The sequence below is a fragment of the Pogona vitticeps genome, chromosome 3, assembly GCF_051106095.1.
Source record: "Pogona vitticeps strain Pit_001003342236 chromosome 3, PviZW2.1, whole genome shotgun sequence".
NCBI lineage: Eukaryota > Metazoa > Chordata > Lepidosauria > Squamata > Agamidae > Pogona > Pogona vitticeps.
In genome coordinates, this window is record NC_135785.1 from 54,011,673 (window position 1) to 54,031,699 (window position 20,027).

The 20,027-nt window shown below is 39.0% G+C and overlaps 1 protein-coding gene across 8 annotated transcripts in view; it reads right to left on the reverse strand.

Moving 5' to 3' along the window:
- BTRC (beta-transducin repeat containing E3 ubiquitin protein ligase) overlaps positions 1-20,027 on the reverse strand; it is a 204,153-nt gene that overhangs the window by 152,765 nt on the left and 31,361 nt on the right. For 4 of the 8 annotated variants that reach the window (XM_020790755.3, XM_020790752.3, XM_020790753.3 and 1 more), the window contains one exon: positions 15,365-15,433. The exons of the other annotated variants lie outside the window; for them this stretch is intronic. In XM_020790755.3, coding sequence (XP_020646414.1) covers positions 15,365-15,433 — 69 coding nt within the window. The remainder of the gene's footprint in view (positions 1-15,364; positions 15,434-20,027) is intronic. 8 annotated transcript variants of the gene reach the window in all.

Genomic DNA, 20,027 nt, shown 5'->3' on the forward strand with positions numbered 1-20,027 from the left:
TTTAATTGGTTCCAAAAAAATCATCGCTATGGGAAAACATTGCTAAGCGAAATGCGGTTTCCCATTGAAATGCATTGAAAACCAGATAATCCGTTCCAATAGGAACGAACTGCCGTCCTTAAGCGAAAATCGCCATAGGAAACATCACTAAGCGAAACGCGGTTCCCCAATTGAAATGCATTGAAACCCATTCAATGTATCTCAATGGGGGGGGGGAATTCAACAAATTAAAAAAGAGTCAGAACAAAGTCAAATTTGGTTAACAAAGGGTTTATTAAGTGCACTTTATGATTTTAAACATTTTACACAGTAAACTTTAACTTTATAACATTTAAAAAACAGCAAACAGGAGGCTGTTTAAACCATCGTTAAGCGAAACAGGGGACCCAAAAACCTAATCGTTATGCGCTAAGTGAAAATCACCCATAGGAAAACATCGTTAAACGGAGTGCAAAAATGCTCCGAAAAAGTCATCGCTAAGCAAATTCATCGTTAAACGAAGCGCTCGTTAAGCGAGGCACCACTGTATTACTGCTCTGACTGCTTGTGTTTACCATCTCTCAGAGTGGTGTTTGTTTATTCCCTTTTAGCATTTGCATACTTATTGTTTTAGTTTTAATACTGCATTTTAATTATGCAAAGTGCCTCCTTATACTCATTGTTCTTAGCTTTAAATACTGTCTTTTAATGACATAAACCACTGCTGCATACTCACCATTTTCCACTTTAAATATTGTCTTTCAAGGATGTAAGCTGCCTTTGGTCCTTTTTAAGAAGGAAGGCAGTGTAAAAATATTTTAAATAAAAAAATAAATAATAGTAAAAAAAAAATCCAAATATCCCACCCCTACTGAGAACATGCAACACCTAACCACAACCTAATAATGACTCATCTTCCTTTTTAATCAAGGAATTCAGGTTTTTTAATACAAATGCACTAGTATGAAATTGAAGCTAGATTTTAATTTGAAAGCATCTGAAGTAACCTCTTACATATTTGGTGAAGAGTATGTATCTCTAGAAAAGAAGCAAATCAGAATAATACTTCTGAAAGCAACAAGATATAAGAACAATGACATATTACTGTACAGAACTTCAAACAATGCTTTCTTGAGTCGTTCTGGGTTTTTCGAGCTCTTTGGCAGTGTTCTGAAGGTTGTTCTTCCTGACGTTTCGCCAGTCTCTGTGGCCGGCATCTTCAGAGGACAACAACCTGTGCTCTGGTGTAGTTGGCTTGGAAGTGCCGCCTTCGCGAATATACTTTCTTGAGTCCTTTTGAAATACGTACTTCCTCAGTGCACTCTCACCTTTTAAGGCTTTTTCTTTTATGTAATGCACTAATCAGCATGCTCCTTCTCATTGTCTTCTCTTCCCCTCCTCCACTATAATAATTTATATATCATCACCATTATCCTCTTAGAACTGCAGAGTTGGAAGGGACCCTATGCATCAAGTCCAGCCCCTATCAAGGAGGCACAGTATGGTGCCAAATTCCCAATATCTGGCTCCTAGGCCATCTGCCTAAACCACTGAGCTATCTCAAGTTCAGGAGTAAGGTTGAAGAATAAATCCCAACATCCACTGAATGTTCAATCTTCTGTAAGAACTTTTACCCCCATCCCAAGGATCCTAAATGTGATGGATTCAAAACTCACAATGTGCATAATAACACAAGGTAGAACAGCATTCATATGGCATAGATATGATTTTCCAGGTCATCAGTTTTGTTCATACAATGACAGCCCTTCCAGGGAAAATATTTCTCTTGATCATCACAGTGCCATGCAAGACAGTTTCTACCAATTCTGAATCCATCTAATGTGCAAAATCGAGTTAATATCATCTCTTTTTGTAAGGTACTACGAAAGAAGTATTTCAAACTGCCTGAATGTCAAGTAACATTCATTCACCCACCAGGCTGTCTACCTTCTTGAACCAAGCAGTTCAGACTGCCTTCCCAATGTTCAAATTTTACTACTCACCCTCCTCCCTCTTCAGGCTTTGTCTAAATAGATAAAAATAATCTGTCACTTTCAGTTTCAGTTTAACAAAAAGAAAGTATTTCAGCATGTCTATCATGTTTTAAATTATATTTTGAAATAATACTTTGAAGGTCTGAAGTATGAACTGTATGAAACATATACATATAAAAGCATTTCCAACAGAATCTTACAGTGTAACTGTGATGCATAATCCAAACTATGGATGTACTGATGCCACCGCCTTACATATATAATAAGGCTGCTATCCTAAATACAGAAGGGAATAATCCCCACTGAATACAATGAGATGTATTTAGGGTAAACACATACAAGATTGATTTTCCAGTCCCCCTGAAAAATGTGCAATTTTGCAGACTAGACAGCAGTCACAATGTTAAAGTTTGAACCATCTTAATAAAAGAGAAAAATGAATATATTGGTAAAGTCAATTTTGCACAGCTATATTTAAGATATCTCAGGAAGACATTGCCTTTTTAAAACATAACCTTCAAATTTAAATAACTTATGTTAAAACTATAGTTCTGGAATAGAATGGTAAAGACACAGCGGACACGTTTCAGTGAAAGGCAGCATAAAGCACAACTCTTTAAAGACCAGCAGAGCATGAATTTATCTACTTGCATTTTAACGGCCTTGAATGCAGAGGTAAAAAAATACTTGTAATTCTTCAGCATCACCAAAATTAAGTGTTTGGTACTTGGATGATTAGATACTTCTGATTTTACTGCTGCTATGTTAATTATATTTAAATATGGCATTGAATCAAAATCTGAAATTCTGTTATTTTTTTATGCATGTGGAAGGTAAGCAGCTTAACATTCAGCCATTTCTAGCTGGCAGTTAATGAGTCCCCACTGGGATTCACAAGCATGTGCCAAGCCAGATTGTCCCTAAGAATTCCAGCAGTAATTCATTAATTGCCAACAAGAAACAACAGAATACTAGGATGTTTGCCGTCTACATTCATAACAAATATCAAGATTCCAGCCAAACTATATTATCATCAGTGTTACTAGAGGTAATCTTACAAAATGTAAGAACTGGTGAGAGGGGAATCCCATTGAGAGAAGTTTATCAACCCTTTAAAATGTGACATTAAAAAGAAAATAAAGATTATGGGTTTTAGAAACAAGCATCTGAAGTTTAAAATCATTTTTTTAAAAACCTATATAGACGGTTTGGGAAGAGCAACAGCTGCTATGTTATTACAGGGGCTATAACAAGGTAAACAGGATATAGTGCAGAATACCAAGGTGTTGTTTTCTGATTAGCTCTGACTGACAGTTACATTAAACAATGTTTTTGAACATTTTATCAAGGACAGTTGCCACAACCATGACGTACCACATTTTTCTTTGTCCTTACCAAAGAAATCACACTCTCATTTTGTTCCTTATGCTATTATTCATAGCCAAAACAAATTGTTTATACAGTACTCCATAACACTTCTGTGATACAAAAGGGAATCCTTCTCATAATAACTTGTAAAATCTTTACTAGTTTAAAAAATAGAGTAAATTTTAAAAGAACAAAAACAAACAAACCCCAAACTCTGTATGTTAATAAGAATAAAGGCGGGAACCGGAAATGATTAAGGAGCTCAAATGATCAATGCTAAACAGTTTTCAAAAAGCATTCCTACCTAGGCTTTCTAAAAGAATTACTTTTACTCCATTGCTATGTCTCTCTTATCTCTTTCCCTTTACAGACTTACAAAGGTTAATTGCTTTTCTGTATGTCATCCAACAAGTTAACATTGTACTCAAAACCAGGACCAAATTTCTTTATTCGGAGACATTATTTAGCCATTCCATCACCACTCTCCTTCTTGCTCCAGTGCAGGATGCTTTTGAGTCTTCAAATACTTATATCCAGCTACATTTATTTGGTTACTTCATCTTCTTATAGAACAAGAAACACCTCCAAGTCTTCAAGTAATTCAGAAGAATGGTCATTATCTCATCTCTTGGTAATCCCATTGTCCTCAAGGTAGCTAACATGAAACTAAAATATAGTAAGTGCCAACAAGAAATTCTAACATACAAACTCAGTCACATTCTAGCAGACATTTCATACAAACACCACAAACGGGGCACAACATGCGAAACATTTATTTGTAGCCACTTCTTGACCTCTGATGCAATGGGAATGGAACATTGTACAATGACTCTCATGGAGCTCTCTCACTGTCAAAAACAGCACTGAATTGTGCTCAGACTAACTAGAAGCCAATGCAATTCCTAAATCCTCATACCATGTTTTCCCTCCATTAGTTCTTGTTAATAGCTGCCATATTCCGTATTTTTGGGGCTCAGACTATCTAAAGTATTGCTTTGTTCCCTATAAAACTGCTCAAGAAGCCCTTCTCTCAGTCTGTCACCCTCACAGACACATTTAGAGGGGAATGCAAGAAAGGGTATTCTCAATGACGGTTTCCAGATTGCAAAACTCTATTTCAAGAAACATTAGCTTGCCTTCCCTCCAAGTTTTCCTTCTGCATGCAGACAAAGGCCTTTTATTCAGGTAGGCTTTTGGTAGCTCACTGGCTATGGAGACAGATTTTAATGAAATAACATCGTAGATATTTTAAGTGGCTTTAAAGTTTTTTGAAATCACAATACCATCTTAATATTATCATTGTTTTAGTTTTACAACTTTGATTATATTGTTTTTTCTGTTTCTACCTGCATTTGATTTAATCATTCCCTTACTACCCAGTTAGGAGGACTATCTACTATAAATTTCTCTATCCTATACGGGCTGAGCTTCAGTTTATTTGCTGTTGTCGAACTCCAAACAAGCTCGTGTTCAGAATATGTTTTGCATCATTGGAATTTCAAGGAGGAAAAAATAAGGATAGGCATCATAAGCTTAAGGGCAAATATCCCTGCACAGATGGGTCCAGCCCCATGGGGCTGGACGGTCCACTCACTGATCCGCCACGATTCTACGAATGGCTCTGCAGCGTGCAATCCACTCGCCACTCTCCGACCTTGCAATGAGACTTGTCCTCCCGCCTCCTGCCGTCTGGCTCCATGGGGCAGGACCCTCGTTAATGCCACATGTGCGGGGACATTCATATTTGTATATGAATACCCCCATCTCTATTAAGGGCTCAAGCATCTCTTCCAATGATTTTTTTTAATATTTATTTTTTTTACAACTAGGAATAGGGTAGGGAATACAAAAGGTAAAAGGAAGTGGGGGGAAAGGGAAAGGATTAGATGGATAGGAGAACACAAAGTATACAATCATCCAATCTATTCATATTTCAATAACAAATCAACTTTCTGCTTTTTTTACTATTTGATTACCCTCCAGCTATCAACTTAACAGTTATGTTTTAATTTAAATCTAAGTTACTCCAACACTATCAGGGAACTGAGGCCATTTGTAAAATACATCCCATCATTCAATTTCCTTTTGATTTGGACAGTTATTCAACACACCTAAAAGAGTATCCATTTCTGTCACTTCCCATATTTTCTCAGTAAGCTCCTCTTGTTTCCGTAGCTCTGCTTTCTTCCAATTTTTGGAAGAGAAGGATGAATCCAGGACAGCAGTCCAATTTTTAATATAACATTTTCTGACTGTAATAGCTAAATAGCTCACTGAGAAACTCTTTATCCCATCTATGTTACCTGGTATTGCACTCAATAAAAGCAGTTCTGGAGTTAGTACAGCTTCTTTTAACTATTGCTTAACATCTGATAACTTCTCTTTCATCAGATCTTCTATCTGGCTAAGACGTTCATTTACTTGCTGAAATCCTGCTGTTATTATCTTTTGCATGGTAGTCTTTATCTGATTTTTGTGCCACTATGCTCAAGTTTTGATAAAGATAAAGTCCCAACATTTGATATTTTAATTTTTTAGAGGTCATTTCAATCTTTCCAATGAGTAGGGTCTGTATAAATAATTACCCTTGACGAAAGTGGCCAACCCTCAAATAACTTTCAAAAGTTTCCACTATTTTATCAGCAAACCAAACCCACAATCATAAACCTCCCCATGTTCTTCCTCCCATCCCTACACAGATATTATAATATATAAATCAACTTTTAAAATTTAAAATTCAACCGTGGCAATATTATCAGAGTCCCACACAGTCCAGCCAAAAAACTCGACTAAACAGCATTCATAGGGGGTCAGTCTCTCTAGTAGATATCCTTATAATCCATCTAATGTTCTTTCCATTAATCCAAAGATTCAATAAAAGAAAAAAAACCTCCAGTCCTGGTTTTTCTAGCTCCTCAGTCCAGTCGACCACATTGTCTCAATGACAATTCTCAGTCCGTTTTCTTGCCTCCAAAAGCTTATTACTTCTTCTCCAAAAACCCAACAAGATTCTGTTATCAGAGTCCCATACAGTCTAGGGAGAAACGTCCAGGCTAAACAGCAATCACAAAATTTCAGTCTCTCTTTAAAGCCTGTCCAGAGGTATTTCACTCTGGGTTTTTTTCCAAAAACAATTTTTTTTTCTGTCTCTCTTTTGGCCTTGAACCAGCCTGCTGTTTAAGAATCAGTTTTGTTTTTGAAGAAGCAGGCTGGTAAGCAAAACTTGCCACTCCTTGTGGCCAAATATTTTCACTCGGATTTCATTTTCAGCTTAATGGGGTTGTTCATAAATCAAAGGCTTCAACTTACTTTGTTATTGTATATTTTCAATGCCATATTACTTGTTCTCCTCCCTCTCCTTGGGGGGGGAGGAGTTGCTCACAACTCACTGCCAAAATGGCTCCTGCATCCAATCTGTGTTCGGGTGAATTTTCAGAGGGAAGAAATACCGGGTTGCTGCCCAATCTTCCTCTTTCTGTTGCTCACCAGCTGCTTCAGAGTGACCTCTCCTAGTCTCCCCTTTGATCCCCCATTTCTAGAGGGACCCTAGACTGGGCAGTTCCAGCTTTTCCCGGGAGCTGTTGATGGCACCGCGACAAAGCCCCGCCTCTCAGCATCTCTTCCAATGATTTTTGAACAGCATAAGTGATTAGCTCATACATCCAACCACTAAAGGTAGATGGTTGAATCTTTTTTAGCTGCAGTTTTTGGAATAATTAAAACTACAGTAGTACAGTGTTACCACAACCCATCCTGGTAGTTCTCATCACTATGAAACATTATCACGAATTCCAAGAGAATCACTATAATTGCAACTGTATTGCTCACTGGCTAGCAAAAATGATCCAACCAAATCACCAGGGCAAAGTGTGTCCCTACAACAGATTGGAATCTTAACTAAAAGGGGCCCTGACAAGTTTCAATGAGTTTGGTGATCCACTATGAAGACATTGGATATATTTGCTGTGTATCAGGCAAGCTATTTAGCATTTTGCTGAATGGGCATATCAATAATCATACAAAGATAAACAAATCTGAAAAATAATTTGCAGGTACATGAACACAGAGAATGAAGCAGTTACGTATATTCAAGAATACATCCTCTGAAGAACACCTAATCATAAATTTATCACAGAAACTATACAGGCTCAGGAAGTTATCACCTTTTATCTCTTTTGAAGATAGTTAAAAGGCTGGGGAAAACACATGAGTATAGGTGACAATACATTAGTTATAACTAACAATGCAATTTTATTGCTTAGACAGTGCTACCAATGGAGGTTCACAACGTCCTGAGCAAGAAACCAGAAGATAAACACATATTGCTGCTCAAGAAATTAACAATCTAAAATCTTAGACAGAGGGTGAAACAAAGTGACAGAGAAAGAATAGAGTTGAATGATTAAGGCCTGACACATTTTTTTCAGTCTAAAATGGCAGGAATTAAGCTGCTCGGACACTGTTTTCTACAATGCACACTTCCTCAATATCAAAGTGGAAATTGGGGGGGGGGGGGGCAACCTATACACTTGAAGTAAAAAAGGGGTTGGTGGAGTAGCTTCATAGGAAAATTGTCTGAAAAAGATATGGTTTCCAGTATACTACATAGCTTTCTTTCACTTCTCTAAATTCAGTGGTCCTCAAACTTTTCCAAACCGTGGACTGGTGGGGGGCAGGGTCTGTTCCGGGGGTAACCCCTGCCCTTATGGGTAGGAGGGGGCGCTTGCTCGTGCATGCATGGTTGGGTGGGGCACACTCACAGGTGGGCAGGGTGCGCTTGCACACATGCACGGGGGCACCCGTGTGTGCGGGTGGGTGGGCCATGCATGCGTGTGGGCGTGGGGAGGAGTGTATGTGGGGGTGGTGGGAGATCTCTCTCTGCGGCTCAGTCCTGCTAAGGCCACGGCCTGGTACCAGGCCATGGACCGGGGGTTGGAGACCCCTGACTTAGATCAAGTACACTGAAATGTTGCAGTCTAAAATAAACATGGCAGTAGTTGTCTGCTGCAAACATGAGTTTTTTCCTCTCTCCTCTGTTCCTGCTGCAACCTTCCACAGCATTGAAAAAATAACTACTGAGGATTTCTCAGTTCTGCACAACAGATTTTGGGGGTGCATGGAGAACTACAGTGAGGAGAGGGAGCTGTTGTTCTCTAGATCCAGAGATGGAAAGAGATGTCAGTAAAGTAATTCCTTGAATTTGAGGATTTGTCCAGTAATATTTGCATCTGATAACATTGTTATCAACTGCAGCAGGAATAAATTCTGTTTTAATAGACAGTGAGTACCTATAATATTCAAGTTCAAAAACACAACTCAGCTGTTATATAGAGTTAGATAAGTTACAGCCTCTTCATTACATCATATGATTTGCATGACAAAATATGACGAGAAAGAATTTTTGAACTAGCATTTTGCAGTATGTTCCTCCCTAGAGAAGCTACACAAATAGGATTTGCTCCAAGACACCAGTGAAAGTTTGCATACAAGTGATTATCGAGATCTGTGTTTTAAAAATAAGATAAAATGTGTTGCTGGATGTTTTTACATCTTGAGAAAAGTGAAAAAGAATGATTTTTCGAATCTCTGTGTATAATATACTATTTTGTATACTCAAAGTGTTGAGTATTAGCAGTCTAGCATAGTACCATGAGATAGGCATAGCAAACCAATTAGCACTGGGGTAACATCTCCATTGACTGCACTACTCTTGAAGATGAGTGTCTTAGCCCAACTCTGGAGCCAGGCTTGGGGGTCAAGGCTCAAAACTCTTTGGTTCAAAGACCTCTGACCTTTATCTCTTTTTGTATAACATTGACGGGCTAGAGACTTCCTCTGTTAGTGCCACAAATTCTACAGGCTCTGAGGCTGTGTCCAGGTCACTGCAGGACATTAAGATCACGACAGCAACTTGTGTGAATAATATTTCAGGTTGAAATAACTATGACGAGTATTACAGACATTATAAAGGATTTAATACTACATATAAAGCCATGGTTGCCTGAACCTACTTTAGAAGCCAAGTCGTGGTTTAAGCTTCCAATCGTACAGCAGAATATTACATTTTAAACCTGCCTACCTGCTTCCGCTCTCTCAGAATTCAGATTCTTAAGTCTGCTTCTGTCTTTATTATATATTATATTATATAAAGGTGCGACAGTGGTTGTAGTTGAGTTCTGTTGACTCAGAAAGAATGATAAAACACAAATGGCTCAACCCTTGGTAGCACAAACCATAGTTTTTATGCTATATTGCTAGTCAGTGCCAATCTGTCAATTCAAATATCACTGAAAATTATAATTAAGAGTCCTTAAACATTGTTTGCTTAATGAATTGTCTTAATGAATCCAATGACTTCAGAACTCAGCTTGAGTAATCAAACCTTTAAATCAGGAATGGGGAAAGCAAGTATTTGTAATATTGCCTTCTAAATATATATAAGAAAACCTTTTTGTATGAAAGCTCACTGTTAAAAAAAGACATCAGCTTTCTATAGATGGAATATTAGAGATGAAAACAACATTCCATCTGACAAAAGAGGATTTGCACTCTCCTCTTTCACCCTTATTATGAGGTTGTTTAATTCCTCCTCACTTTCTACCATCAGAGTGGTATCATCTACATCTCTGAGGTTGTTAATATTTCTTCCAGCAATCTTAATTCTGCCTTGGGATTCATACAGCCCAGCCTTTCGCATGGTGTATTCTGCATGTAAGTTAAATAAGCAGGAAGACACTATGCAACCTTCGCATACTCCTTTCCCAATTTTGAACCAATCAGTTGTTCCATATCCAGTTCTAACTGTTGTTTCCTGTCCCACACCCAGATTTCTCCGGAGATAGATAAGGTGGTCAGGAACTCCTATTTCTTTAAGAACTTGCCATAGTTTGTTGTGGTCCACACAGTCAAAGGCTTTTGTGTAGTCAATGAAGCAGAAGTAGATGTTTTTCTGGAACTCTCTGGCTTTCTCCATAATCCAGTGCATGTTAGCAATTTGGTCTCTAGTTGCTTTGCCCCTTCAAAATCCAGCTTGTACTTCTGGGAGTTCTCCATCCACATATTGCTGAAGCCTACCTTGTAGAATTTTGAGCATAACCTTGCTAGCGTGTGAAATGAGTGCAATTGTACAGTAGTTGGAGCATTCTTTGGCACTGCCCTTCTTTGCAACTGGGATGTAGACTGATCTTGCCCAATCCTCTGGCCACTGTTAAGTTTTCCAAACTTCCTGGCATATTGAGTATAGCACCTTAACAACATCATACTTTAAGATTTTAAATAGTTCAATTGGGATGCCATCACGTCCACTGGCCTTGTTGTTAGCCATGCTTTCTAAGGCCCACTTGACTTCACTCTCCAGGATGTCTGGCTCAAGGTCAGCAACCACACTATCTGGGTTGTCCAGAACATCCAGGTCTTTCTGGCATAATTCCTCTGTGTATTCTTACCACCTCTTCTTAATGTTTTCTCCTTTTGTTAGGTCCCTACCATTTTTGTCCTTTATCATGTCCATCTTTGCACAAAACATTCCTTTAATATCTCCAATTTTCTTGAACAGATCTCTGGTTTTCCCTTTCTTTTGTTTTTCTCTATATCTTTGCACTGTTCATTTAGGAAGGCCCTCTTGTCTCTCCTTGCTATTACTTGGAAGTCTGCATTCAATTTTCTGTAACTTTCCCTATCTCCCTTGCATTTTGTTTCCCTTCTCTTCTCTGCTATTTGTAAGGCCTCGTTGGACAGCCACTTTGCTTTCTCGCATTTCCTTTTCTTTCGGATGGTTTTTGTTGCTGTCTCCTGTACAGTGTTATGAGCCTCCATCCAAAGTTCTTCAGGCACTCTATCCACCAAATCTAGTTCCTTAAATCTCTTTTTCACTTCCACTGTGTATTCATAAGGGATTTAGTTTAGATTATACCTGAATAGCCCAGTGGTTTTTCCTCATTCCTTCAGTTTAAGCTTGAATTTTGCTGTAAGAAGCTGATGATCTGAGCCACAATCAGCTCCAGGTCTTATTTTTGCTGACTCTATAGAGCTTCTCCATCTTTGGCTGCAGAGAACATAATCAATCTGACTTCGGTATTGCCCATCTGGTGATGTCCATGTGTAGAGTCACCTCTTGTGTTGTTGGAAAAGAGTGTTTGTGATGACCAGCTTGTTCTCTTGACAAAACTCAATTAGTCTTTCCCTTCTTCATTGTAAATTCCAAAGCCAAACTTACCTGTTGTTCCTTTTATCTCTTGACTCCCTACTTTAGCATTCCATTCCCTATAACGACAAGAACATCATCCTTTGGAGTCAGTTCTAGAAGGTGTTGTAAGTCTTCATATGAGGGGGTGCTGATAAGTATTGAGCCTTTCCCAGAAAAAAATGAGCTAGGAAGCTGTAACTGCCACACTATTCTACATATTCCCCCAGGAAGTCAATGCACTTGCGACATCTGTCCTGCAGCTTCTTAAGTCCCTGCAAATAAAATTCTTCCGACTGCTCATATAACCACTCATTTGCAGCAGTAGTTGCCTCCAGAACACTCCCAAATCATTGTCCCTTTAGGTGTTTTTTGAGTTTGGGGAACAGATTATAGTCAGAAGGAGCCAGGTCAGGAGAATAGGGTGGATGGGACATCACGTGAAAGCCTAAGGAGGTCAGTTTTGTTATTTCACCTGCAGTGTGTGATGAGGCATTGTCATACAACAGGATGACACCTTTGGAGAGCTTTCCTCGACGTTTTTCCTTGATGTTTTGTCTCAACTTCGACAATGAAGCACAGTAATATTTTGCATTGATGGTTGAACCCTGTTGGAGGTAGTCCACCAGCAGAACTCCCTTCTTATCCCAAAAAACTGTTGCCATTTGCTTCTGCACCGACCTTTGCACTTGGAACTTCTTTGGCCTGGGGGAACCACTGTGCCTCCATTCCTTAGACTGTTCCTTTGTCTGAGGATCATAACAGTAGATCCATGTCTCATCACCAGTTACCAGTTTGCCCAGGAAATCTGACTCTACATGACAGTGCTAAGTAGTTGATCATATTTGGCTATAAGATAAAAATAACTGAGGGTAAACAATGTAAACCGAAACAAAGAAAGGGTAGGCACATAGGAGGCAACAAAACCACAAGTAAGAATATCTTTTGAAGCACTTATGAAAAACAACGTTTTTAAACACAGGGAATTTCTGAACGCTAAGAATGTTCCTGAAATATAGTGATTAGCTTCAGCTCAGCCATATTTACTGTCTTATTTTGAATCAATACAAAATTCTGTGCAGGTCCTAAGGGCATAACTATCTGTCGACTTGGTAAAAATAATTTCTCAGCAAAATTACTTTTAATATGTGAGGAGAGTACATAAAACAATGTCTCTACTAACTCCTTGGCAAACCCCTTTTTTAAACCTTTGGAAAGAGTCACTTTCTGTTCTCAACTATGAATTACTGTAAAGACTGCATCACAATAATTATACATGTTTATCATCAAAGAATCCACAATATAAGTGTAATACGTTTGCAATGGGAAACGTCAAAACATTTTGACTTTGTTGCACATATAAAGATATCTGAACAAATGGCTGCTGCATCTTCTGGGTTGCCTATCAGGCTACAGAACCAACTGATAGCAGGCATATGACAGTCTAGTAAACTCACACAACTTGCATAATTGCCCCTACATAACTGTGTAAGCAAAAGGTTTTTACTCCAAAGTTTAAGTTTTCAGGAAGAAGTTGGCACATCCACACAGGGGAATATTTACTGATAGCATAGAACTAAATGGATATCTAAATCTATCCTCGAAAGTAAACAGGGAAAGCCAATATCACTCATTCATATCTATCAACAGATATGATAGATATGAATGGTTGACACTGGCTTTCCCAGTTTCATATTTATCAACAGATATGAATTGCCTGGTCAAGTTGTGTGATTATAAAACCACAATTGTAATAGCTAATTTTGCTTTAATTAACATAAACATTAATGGACAAATTAATGTATAGTTAAGAGTTATTTAAGGGGTAGTGTGGCAATCTATTTCTGAACCGTCCTACGAGCCTGGCTGCTGAGCAGACAAGGAAAATAGCAGATTGATCAGTAAAACTGAGAGCAGAATCTACCACTTTGAGCCTTATACAAAGCATAGACCCAAAAAAATGGTTTTAAAAAAATGGATTTTGTGTACTTACAGTTAAACTGCTTTTTATTTTAAAAGCCCTTTGTGATAACAGCAGCAATTTAAAATGCACTGTAGATCAAAAATCTCAGTATGGAATAGGGATTATAAATTATAATTCTATTATTACGAGACTATTCATTCACATAATCTCTTCAAAAAACTTTTGTAAATAGGGTCCAACTTCTCTTGGATTGTGTCTGTTTTAAAGGGTTCCACAGGTTTTTGTAGAGATTATATAGGATAATCTATCTCCTCTTAGTCTAGTATTCAAACTGGAAAATCCCATGAGAAAATGTTGCAGTTCTCGCACAGGGTTTGTCTCACAATTACATATAAACCTATTAGCTCTGTTTTCATGCTGATGTTATTTCTGGACCTTCTGCCTGCTTTAACACAATGTGAGGTAGGAAATTCTTATTAAATTATCCAGAATTGCTTTCAATAGTTTCCTTGAGCAATGCTGATTCCTTTAAGGTAGCAAACCTAGCTATTTTCCTCTGCAACTCTGTGTCAATGAAATTAAGCTCTTAGCTGCACCAATATAAAATGCATATTTTCAGATACTGGGAGTGTCGATGAACAGAGGACTATTGGAAATGGAATAAATCAGGGCAAGCAGAGTGTGAAAAATAGCATACTTTGGAAAATATGCATTGAGGATATAGCAAGCAAGAGTGTACTTTTGAGAGGTGGAGATTACAGGATTAAATTGAGTCTGATTAGTGATTTAAATTATAATTTAAATCAAAACCACACTGCTTCTACATCACCAGCTCATTAGAGATGGTATGCAATGTCACTCAGTATCTACTACAATCAAACGTATTAGGGTAAAGTCTTAGAGAACAGTGCTTTACAACCCTGGCTACCTTTCTGTTTGCAGAGTAGGACTCACAGATTAGCATGTAATCAGAAAAGGATGAAGAGACATCAAGAGTCTGTCCCTCCACTTAAAACCAAACAGTTCATCCTTGATTATCTTATTCCCTTTCATTTCATCTCAAGGTTTTTATTCATTTGTTTCTTTAAGTTCAAAACACCAAAAAGACCTTCAGTCTATCATAATCTTCACAACTGTAGCTGACAGAACAACACAATGCAGCTTATCAACATTATTTTCTCTTTCAAGTGCTGCAACAATCATGTCCACATTCTACCATGCAACAACTTTCCCTCTTTACTGAAAGGATGCTGCATTTTCCCATAAAGACACATACATGTTGTGAATGTGCATGTCTCATACATGCAAAGTTTAAAACAAGATTCTTTGGGGAGAATTGTTATACTAGATTTGTTTTGAGATGCTGACAGCAATTGCTATAGCCAGGCTGCCGAAACATCTAAAGCCTGGCCTTTAATAATCACCAAAGTAATATAGCACCAGACCACATCTGAGCAGGGACTCCCAATAGTGTCACAGTGTGTCAAACTGTAGGATTGTTATGGGATGTGAGCAAATGACCACACTTGTTTTACCCAATCAAATCTGAATTAGGCTCTAGATGCATGTCTCCTGTGTATTAACCCATTGGCCTTCCTGTTATTACCACTACCATAGACCTTCACACTTGAAGGCTAATTTTAATTTAGCAATTTGAGTTTCTGGTACAGAGCTTTCTACACATTGTCCCACTCTCCCTTCTGATGAGCCTTGTTTGAACTTTTACTCACAAGGAGTGCAAAGAAGACATACACATAACATGCAGACACACAATACATACAAATAAAGAGATGCAGTGAGTATCTGATCACACAGCACCATGAGGGTGTTGAACTTATGTATACTTCACTAATGAAACAAGCACAAATTTCTGATGCAAGCCCCCAAAAGAGATGAGAAACAGTAATACAGTCCAACCTGCTTTAGCCATGCTTGGTATCCGGAAGATGTAAGCTGAAATCCATCTTTAGGCATGTGTATTCTGGGCTAGGAGAGAATAGACATAAGAGACCTCCTTTTACATTGTGACCTGGCTAACCTAACCATTCTTTCCAGGTCATGGTAAACACCAAACACAATTTTATACATATAATGATTTGTCCTTAAGGCATACTGAGGAAGGTTATTACTCAAGAGTTTTCAGAGCAACAGAACTGCAGGTTCAGAAGAACTGTGAAGATAATTTAGTACACAGGATTCTGCAGAGCTAAATTTCTAATATAATGTAACTGTAAATTTGAAGACTTTAAAAAGACAGTAGTGAACATTAAGCAAAGCCTGAGCATCTCCTTATATATACTATGTCTACTATTACTGGGATCGAAAGTTCTGATCCGTATCATTTCATTTAAAACAAACTTGGTATCTGACTGCTTCCCATTTACATTTGCAAAGTAAAGGACACATGAAAACAGTCTTCTGCTTCCACAGATCTGATTTAAAGGCCCAACAAAACAATGTGAGAATTCCATTGAAGGATTCGTTAAAAATACTGAAGCATAAAAAAAAATAACTGGTTGCTTACCTGTAACTGTTGCTCTATGAGTGGTCATCCATAGATCCACACAAATGAGTTTGCATGTGTGTAGAGTCACGTTCTGGAACATTTACCAGCTAGGCTTTCTGGCGGTGATCCCACCATATCTACCCTCTGCATATATAAGTGTGCCCCAACCAGCAGCCCTCAATTCCATCTGCTGAAGAAAAACATAACAAGACACTGAGGAGAGGAGGGGAGGTTGTGTGAATCCACAGATAACTACTTAAAGAACAGTTACAGGTAAGCAATGTTGTTCTTCTTTGTTGTCTCTGTGGATCATACAAATAGGTAGACTGCAAGCTAACTTACTAGAGGCAGGAGAGTCACTGTAAGACAGATGAGAGCAGTTCTCCTGAAATGTGTCATCTCTGGCTCTCACATCCAATCAATAATGCTTGATGAAGGTAGATGGTTGAGACCAGGTGATAGCTTTACAGAAACGGTGCAGGGTAATACCCCTGAGAGCTGCAGAAGAAGCAGCAAAAGCTCTAGTTGAATGTACCTTCAGACATAAAGGTGTTTGAAGGCCTGCTAATTGATAAATCAGAGTGATACACTTTGTGACCGAATGTGCTAAGCACTGTGATGAAAGCTGGATGCCTTTTATTTAACCTCCATTACAAACAAAAAGATGGCCTGATTTACAAAAAAGAGTAGTTATTGACAGATAGAATGCAAATGCTATCTAACATCCTACACGTGTAAAGGCATGCTCAGGCATGCTCCAGAGGCAAGGTAAGATAATGGAAGAAAGCTAGCATTATGTCTTGGTTGGAACGGAATGTTGAAACCTCCTTTGGGACAAAAGATATGTCAGGATGGAGTACAACTTTCCCACATGAAAGACAGGTAAGGCAGATCAATTCTGAATACACAAAGTTCAGATGTGTGCTGGGTGAATGTTAGCCACTTAAAAGGAGTAAGTAGAAAGCTTAGTTTGCTAGAGGCTCAAACTGATGTTTCATGAGTAGAGACAAAACAAGCTGGAGAGAACAAGATGGTAATGGATGTCAAACTTGAGGAATCACATTAAGTCCTTTTTTAAATCTCTGTACAACAGGGTAGGTGAATAAGGAACAGGAATCCATGAAACTAGATCTCTTAGCTGATATAGCAGTGAAACTTTAATAGACAAGTATGAAAGTCCCTTGTATTTTAGAAATAGAAGAAAATGAAGAATGTCAGAAATGTCACAGGAAAATGGTGAGAAATTGCTCTTGAGCAAACTTTGCAAAAGCTGTCCATTTGTCATCACAGAACGTATGGGTAAAAGGTTTCTTGGCCGCTTGAATCACTTCCTTAATTTCAGATTGTAGGGATTGAGGGGTTATATCTAGAGGCTATTAATTGGCGAGATTCATCTATGGGCCTGAGGCAATAGGTCTGTTCCGCTCAAAACATGAATAAACCTGTTGCAGAATGGACAAAGAAAGGTCACAAATCATGGTTGCCTAAGCCACTAGGGAATGATGATAGTGGCCTTGGTCTTGAACCTGGCAATATGTGCTACAGAAGGATCAACAGGCAAGGAGAGAAAGAGGATCAACAGGAAAGGAGAGAACATGTACAGGAGGCCCTCCTTCCAAGGAATCATGAAAGTTTATCATCCTTGAGAGTACCCACCCACTCCTACTATGGTACAAAAAAATGGGGCATTTGGCATTCTGGGTAGATGCAAAAGTATCTATCATGGAGGAGCTCCATATGCTTGTCAGATAAGTGAAAACCTCTTGTCTGAATTCCCACATGTGGATCATGCAGGCTGATCAACAAGGCTTTGTCTAAGATGTCTGAGGAGCCAATTCAGTGGATAGCTGCAGGATGGATAGCACTGCAAATGCATCAACACCAAAGGGACAGTGTGAAGTTGAAGTTAGTTGAAGTTGAAGAACCAGCATTGCAGAGCTCACATGTGAAGATGAGCAAATGGTGTGATAGACATCATTGATGCCATATGGCTGAGCAGTTTCTGTATTATAAAGATAGAAAATGTGGAGTTCTGAATGACTTTCATAGCCAATCTTGAATGCCTTTTCTAGGGGAAGAATAGTCCAGCTTACATGGGAGTCCAAGAGAGTTCCAGTGTAAGTGACGGAACAAGGTGGGACTTCTCTTTGACTAACAGTCCAAGCTTGGGGAGAAATGAGAGGATGTAGAAAACATGACACTTCAGAGGGTTTTGTCACCTTGCTTCGAGCAACCAATCATCCAAACAGGGGGAGATGATAATACAACTTCATAGGAAGCCACCACAGGGACCATCCATTTAGTAAAAATCCTGGACACTGTGGCCAGACCAAACTGGAATAGCTAGTACAGTATTGTCCCAGAGTGAAATGGAGGTATTGATTGTGGGCTGGGCTGGTGGTAATGTGAAAATAAATCTACTACTGCAAACCACCCCAATCTCCATGATGGAGCAGAGGGGTGATGTTGGCAAGGGTTACCATTCATAAGATTTTTTGGATTGATGATGGGATTTAGGTGCTGTAGATCCAAAATGAGTCTGAGGCCTCCATAGTGTTTGGGAACCATGAAGTAACAGTAGAAAAAAAACTACTGCGGAACACTGGCAAAGAACACGAAGAGATATTAAATCTCCTCTTGGAGAGGAACCAATGCAATGCTGGAACAAAATACACTGGGAGGAGGTAAAATACTTGATGGCATAGCCTTTATGATCAATGGTGAGCACCCATTGATTGGTGGTGATGGTCCACCAAGGTGTTAAATGGTGCAAGAGAGACAGGGTGAGCTGGTAGGTAGGACCGACAGTGGGAGAAAAGAGTACTGATCAAAATCGGAATTTAAGATGCAAATGAAAATTATTTGGCTCTGGAGGTTGAAGACATGTTTTGGACTGTTTGTAGAACTATCATTGTGTTTGTTACGGAACTGAAGAACAGGACAGCTGAGGAGAAAAACAATGTCTCTGAGCCGAATAACACATGTGACATCAGATCTGTTTACGGGGGTGGTGTGAAGGGCCTATTTACCTGGCCGTGGTATGGGACTTGACCAGGTGGCCCATGACATAATCCATGGTGGCATTAGAGAGATTATTTCCATCAAACATGAGGCCCTCTACCTAGGCTCCATAAGTTTTCTTGTATATTAGTGTAGAGAGCCACAAGTGTCTGCCTGCGAACAGCTACTGTGCCAGCAATGATATCTGATGCACGGTTAGCTAAGTGTCATGCTGTTTTGATTTGGTGACCAATCAGTCTATGCAATTCTTGATAGAAAGAAAGAGCTAGGAGCTTTTGACTTTCTGACAACTGATGGAGGAGAGACTCCAATTTTTCCGAAAGGAGTTGTAGATATGCTGCCTGGTAATTAAATTTCTTCTCTATCCACCAGTGAGGAGTGCGGTTTCTGTTTTCCTTTTGTTTGGGCTGTCCTAACCACAATTGTTGGGCTTGGCATAGTGAAAGAAGGAGGAAGCTCCATCTTCTTAAATGCAAATTATCTATCCTTCACAATGATGGCGGGATGGATGAAGGCTTGGCCCAAGACTTCTTAATTAGAGTCGAAAGGGCTGGTAAGAGTGGCAAGAGCACTGGCATAAAGACTCATGGTTGTTCCCTTGCAAAAAGAAGGATAGTCAGAGGAGGTTCCTTCATGTCGATCCCAAAGGATCATGCAAGTTAAAGAATTTGATCAGCACAGAGATGAAGGTCCTTTGATGGAGAGAATGTAGTTGAGTCCACAACAACTGGGTCTGAAGATGAGACCCTGGCAAAGGAGAAGGGGATTAAGTGGGGCTCAAACAGCCCTTCATCTTCAGATTCAGAGCAAGGAGGTGAATCTGAAGGCTTTTATATGTCAACATGGTGTGACTGCTCCATTAAGAAATGTTGTAACAGGGCCTCAAGAGCCATAGTGATACGCAAAGAAACAGGTGGGGTGTGCAAGGTGATCTGATAGGCAGATAAAGTTATGATCACATAGATTGAACTTTTTGAGCAACTTGTGATGGTCGAAGAGGAAGGGCATGGTGAGGAGACAAAGCTGGACAGGGATCTTGTCAATACAGGTTCC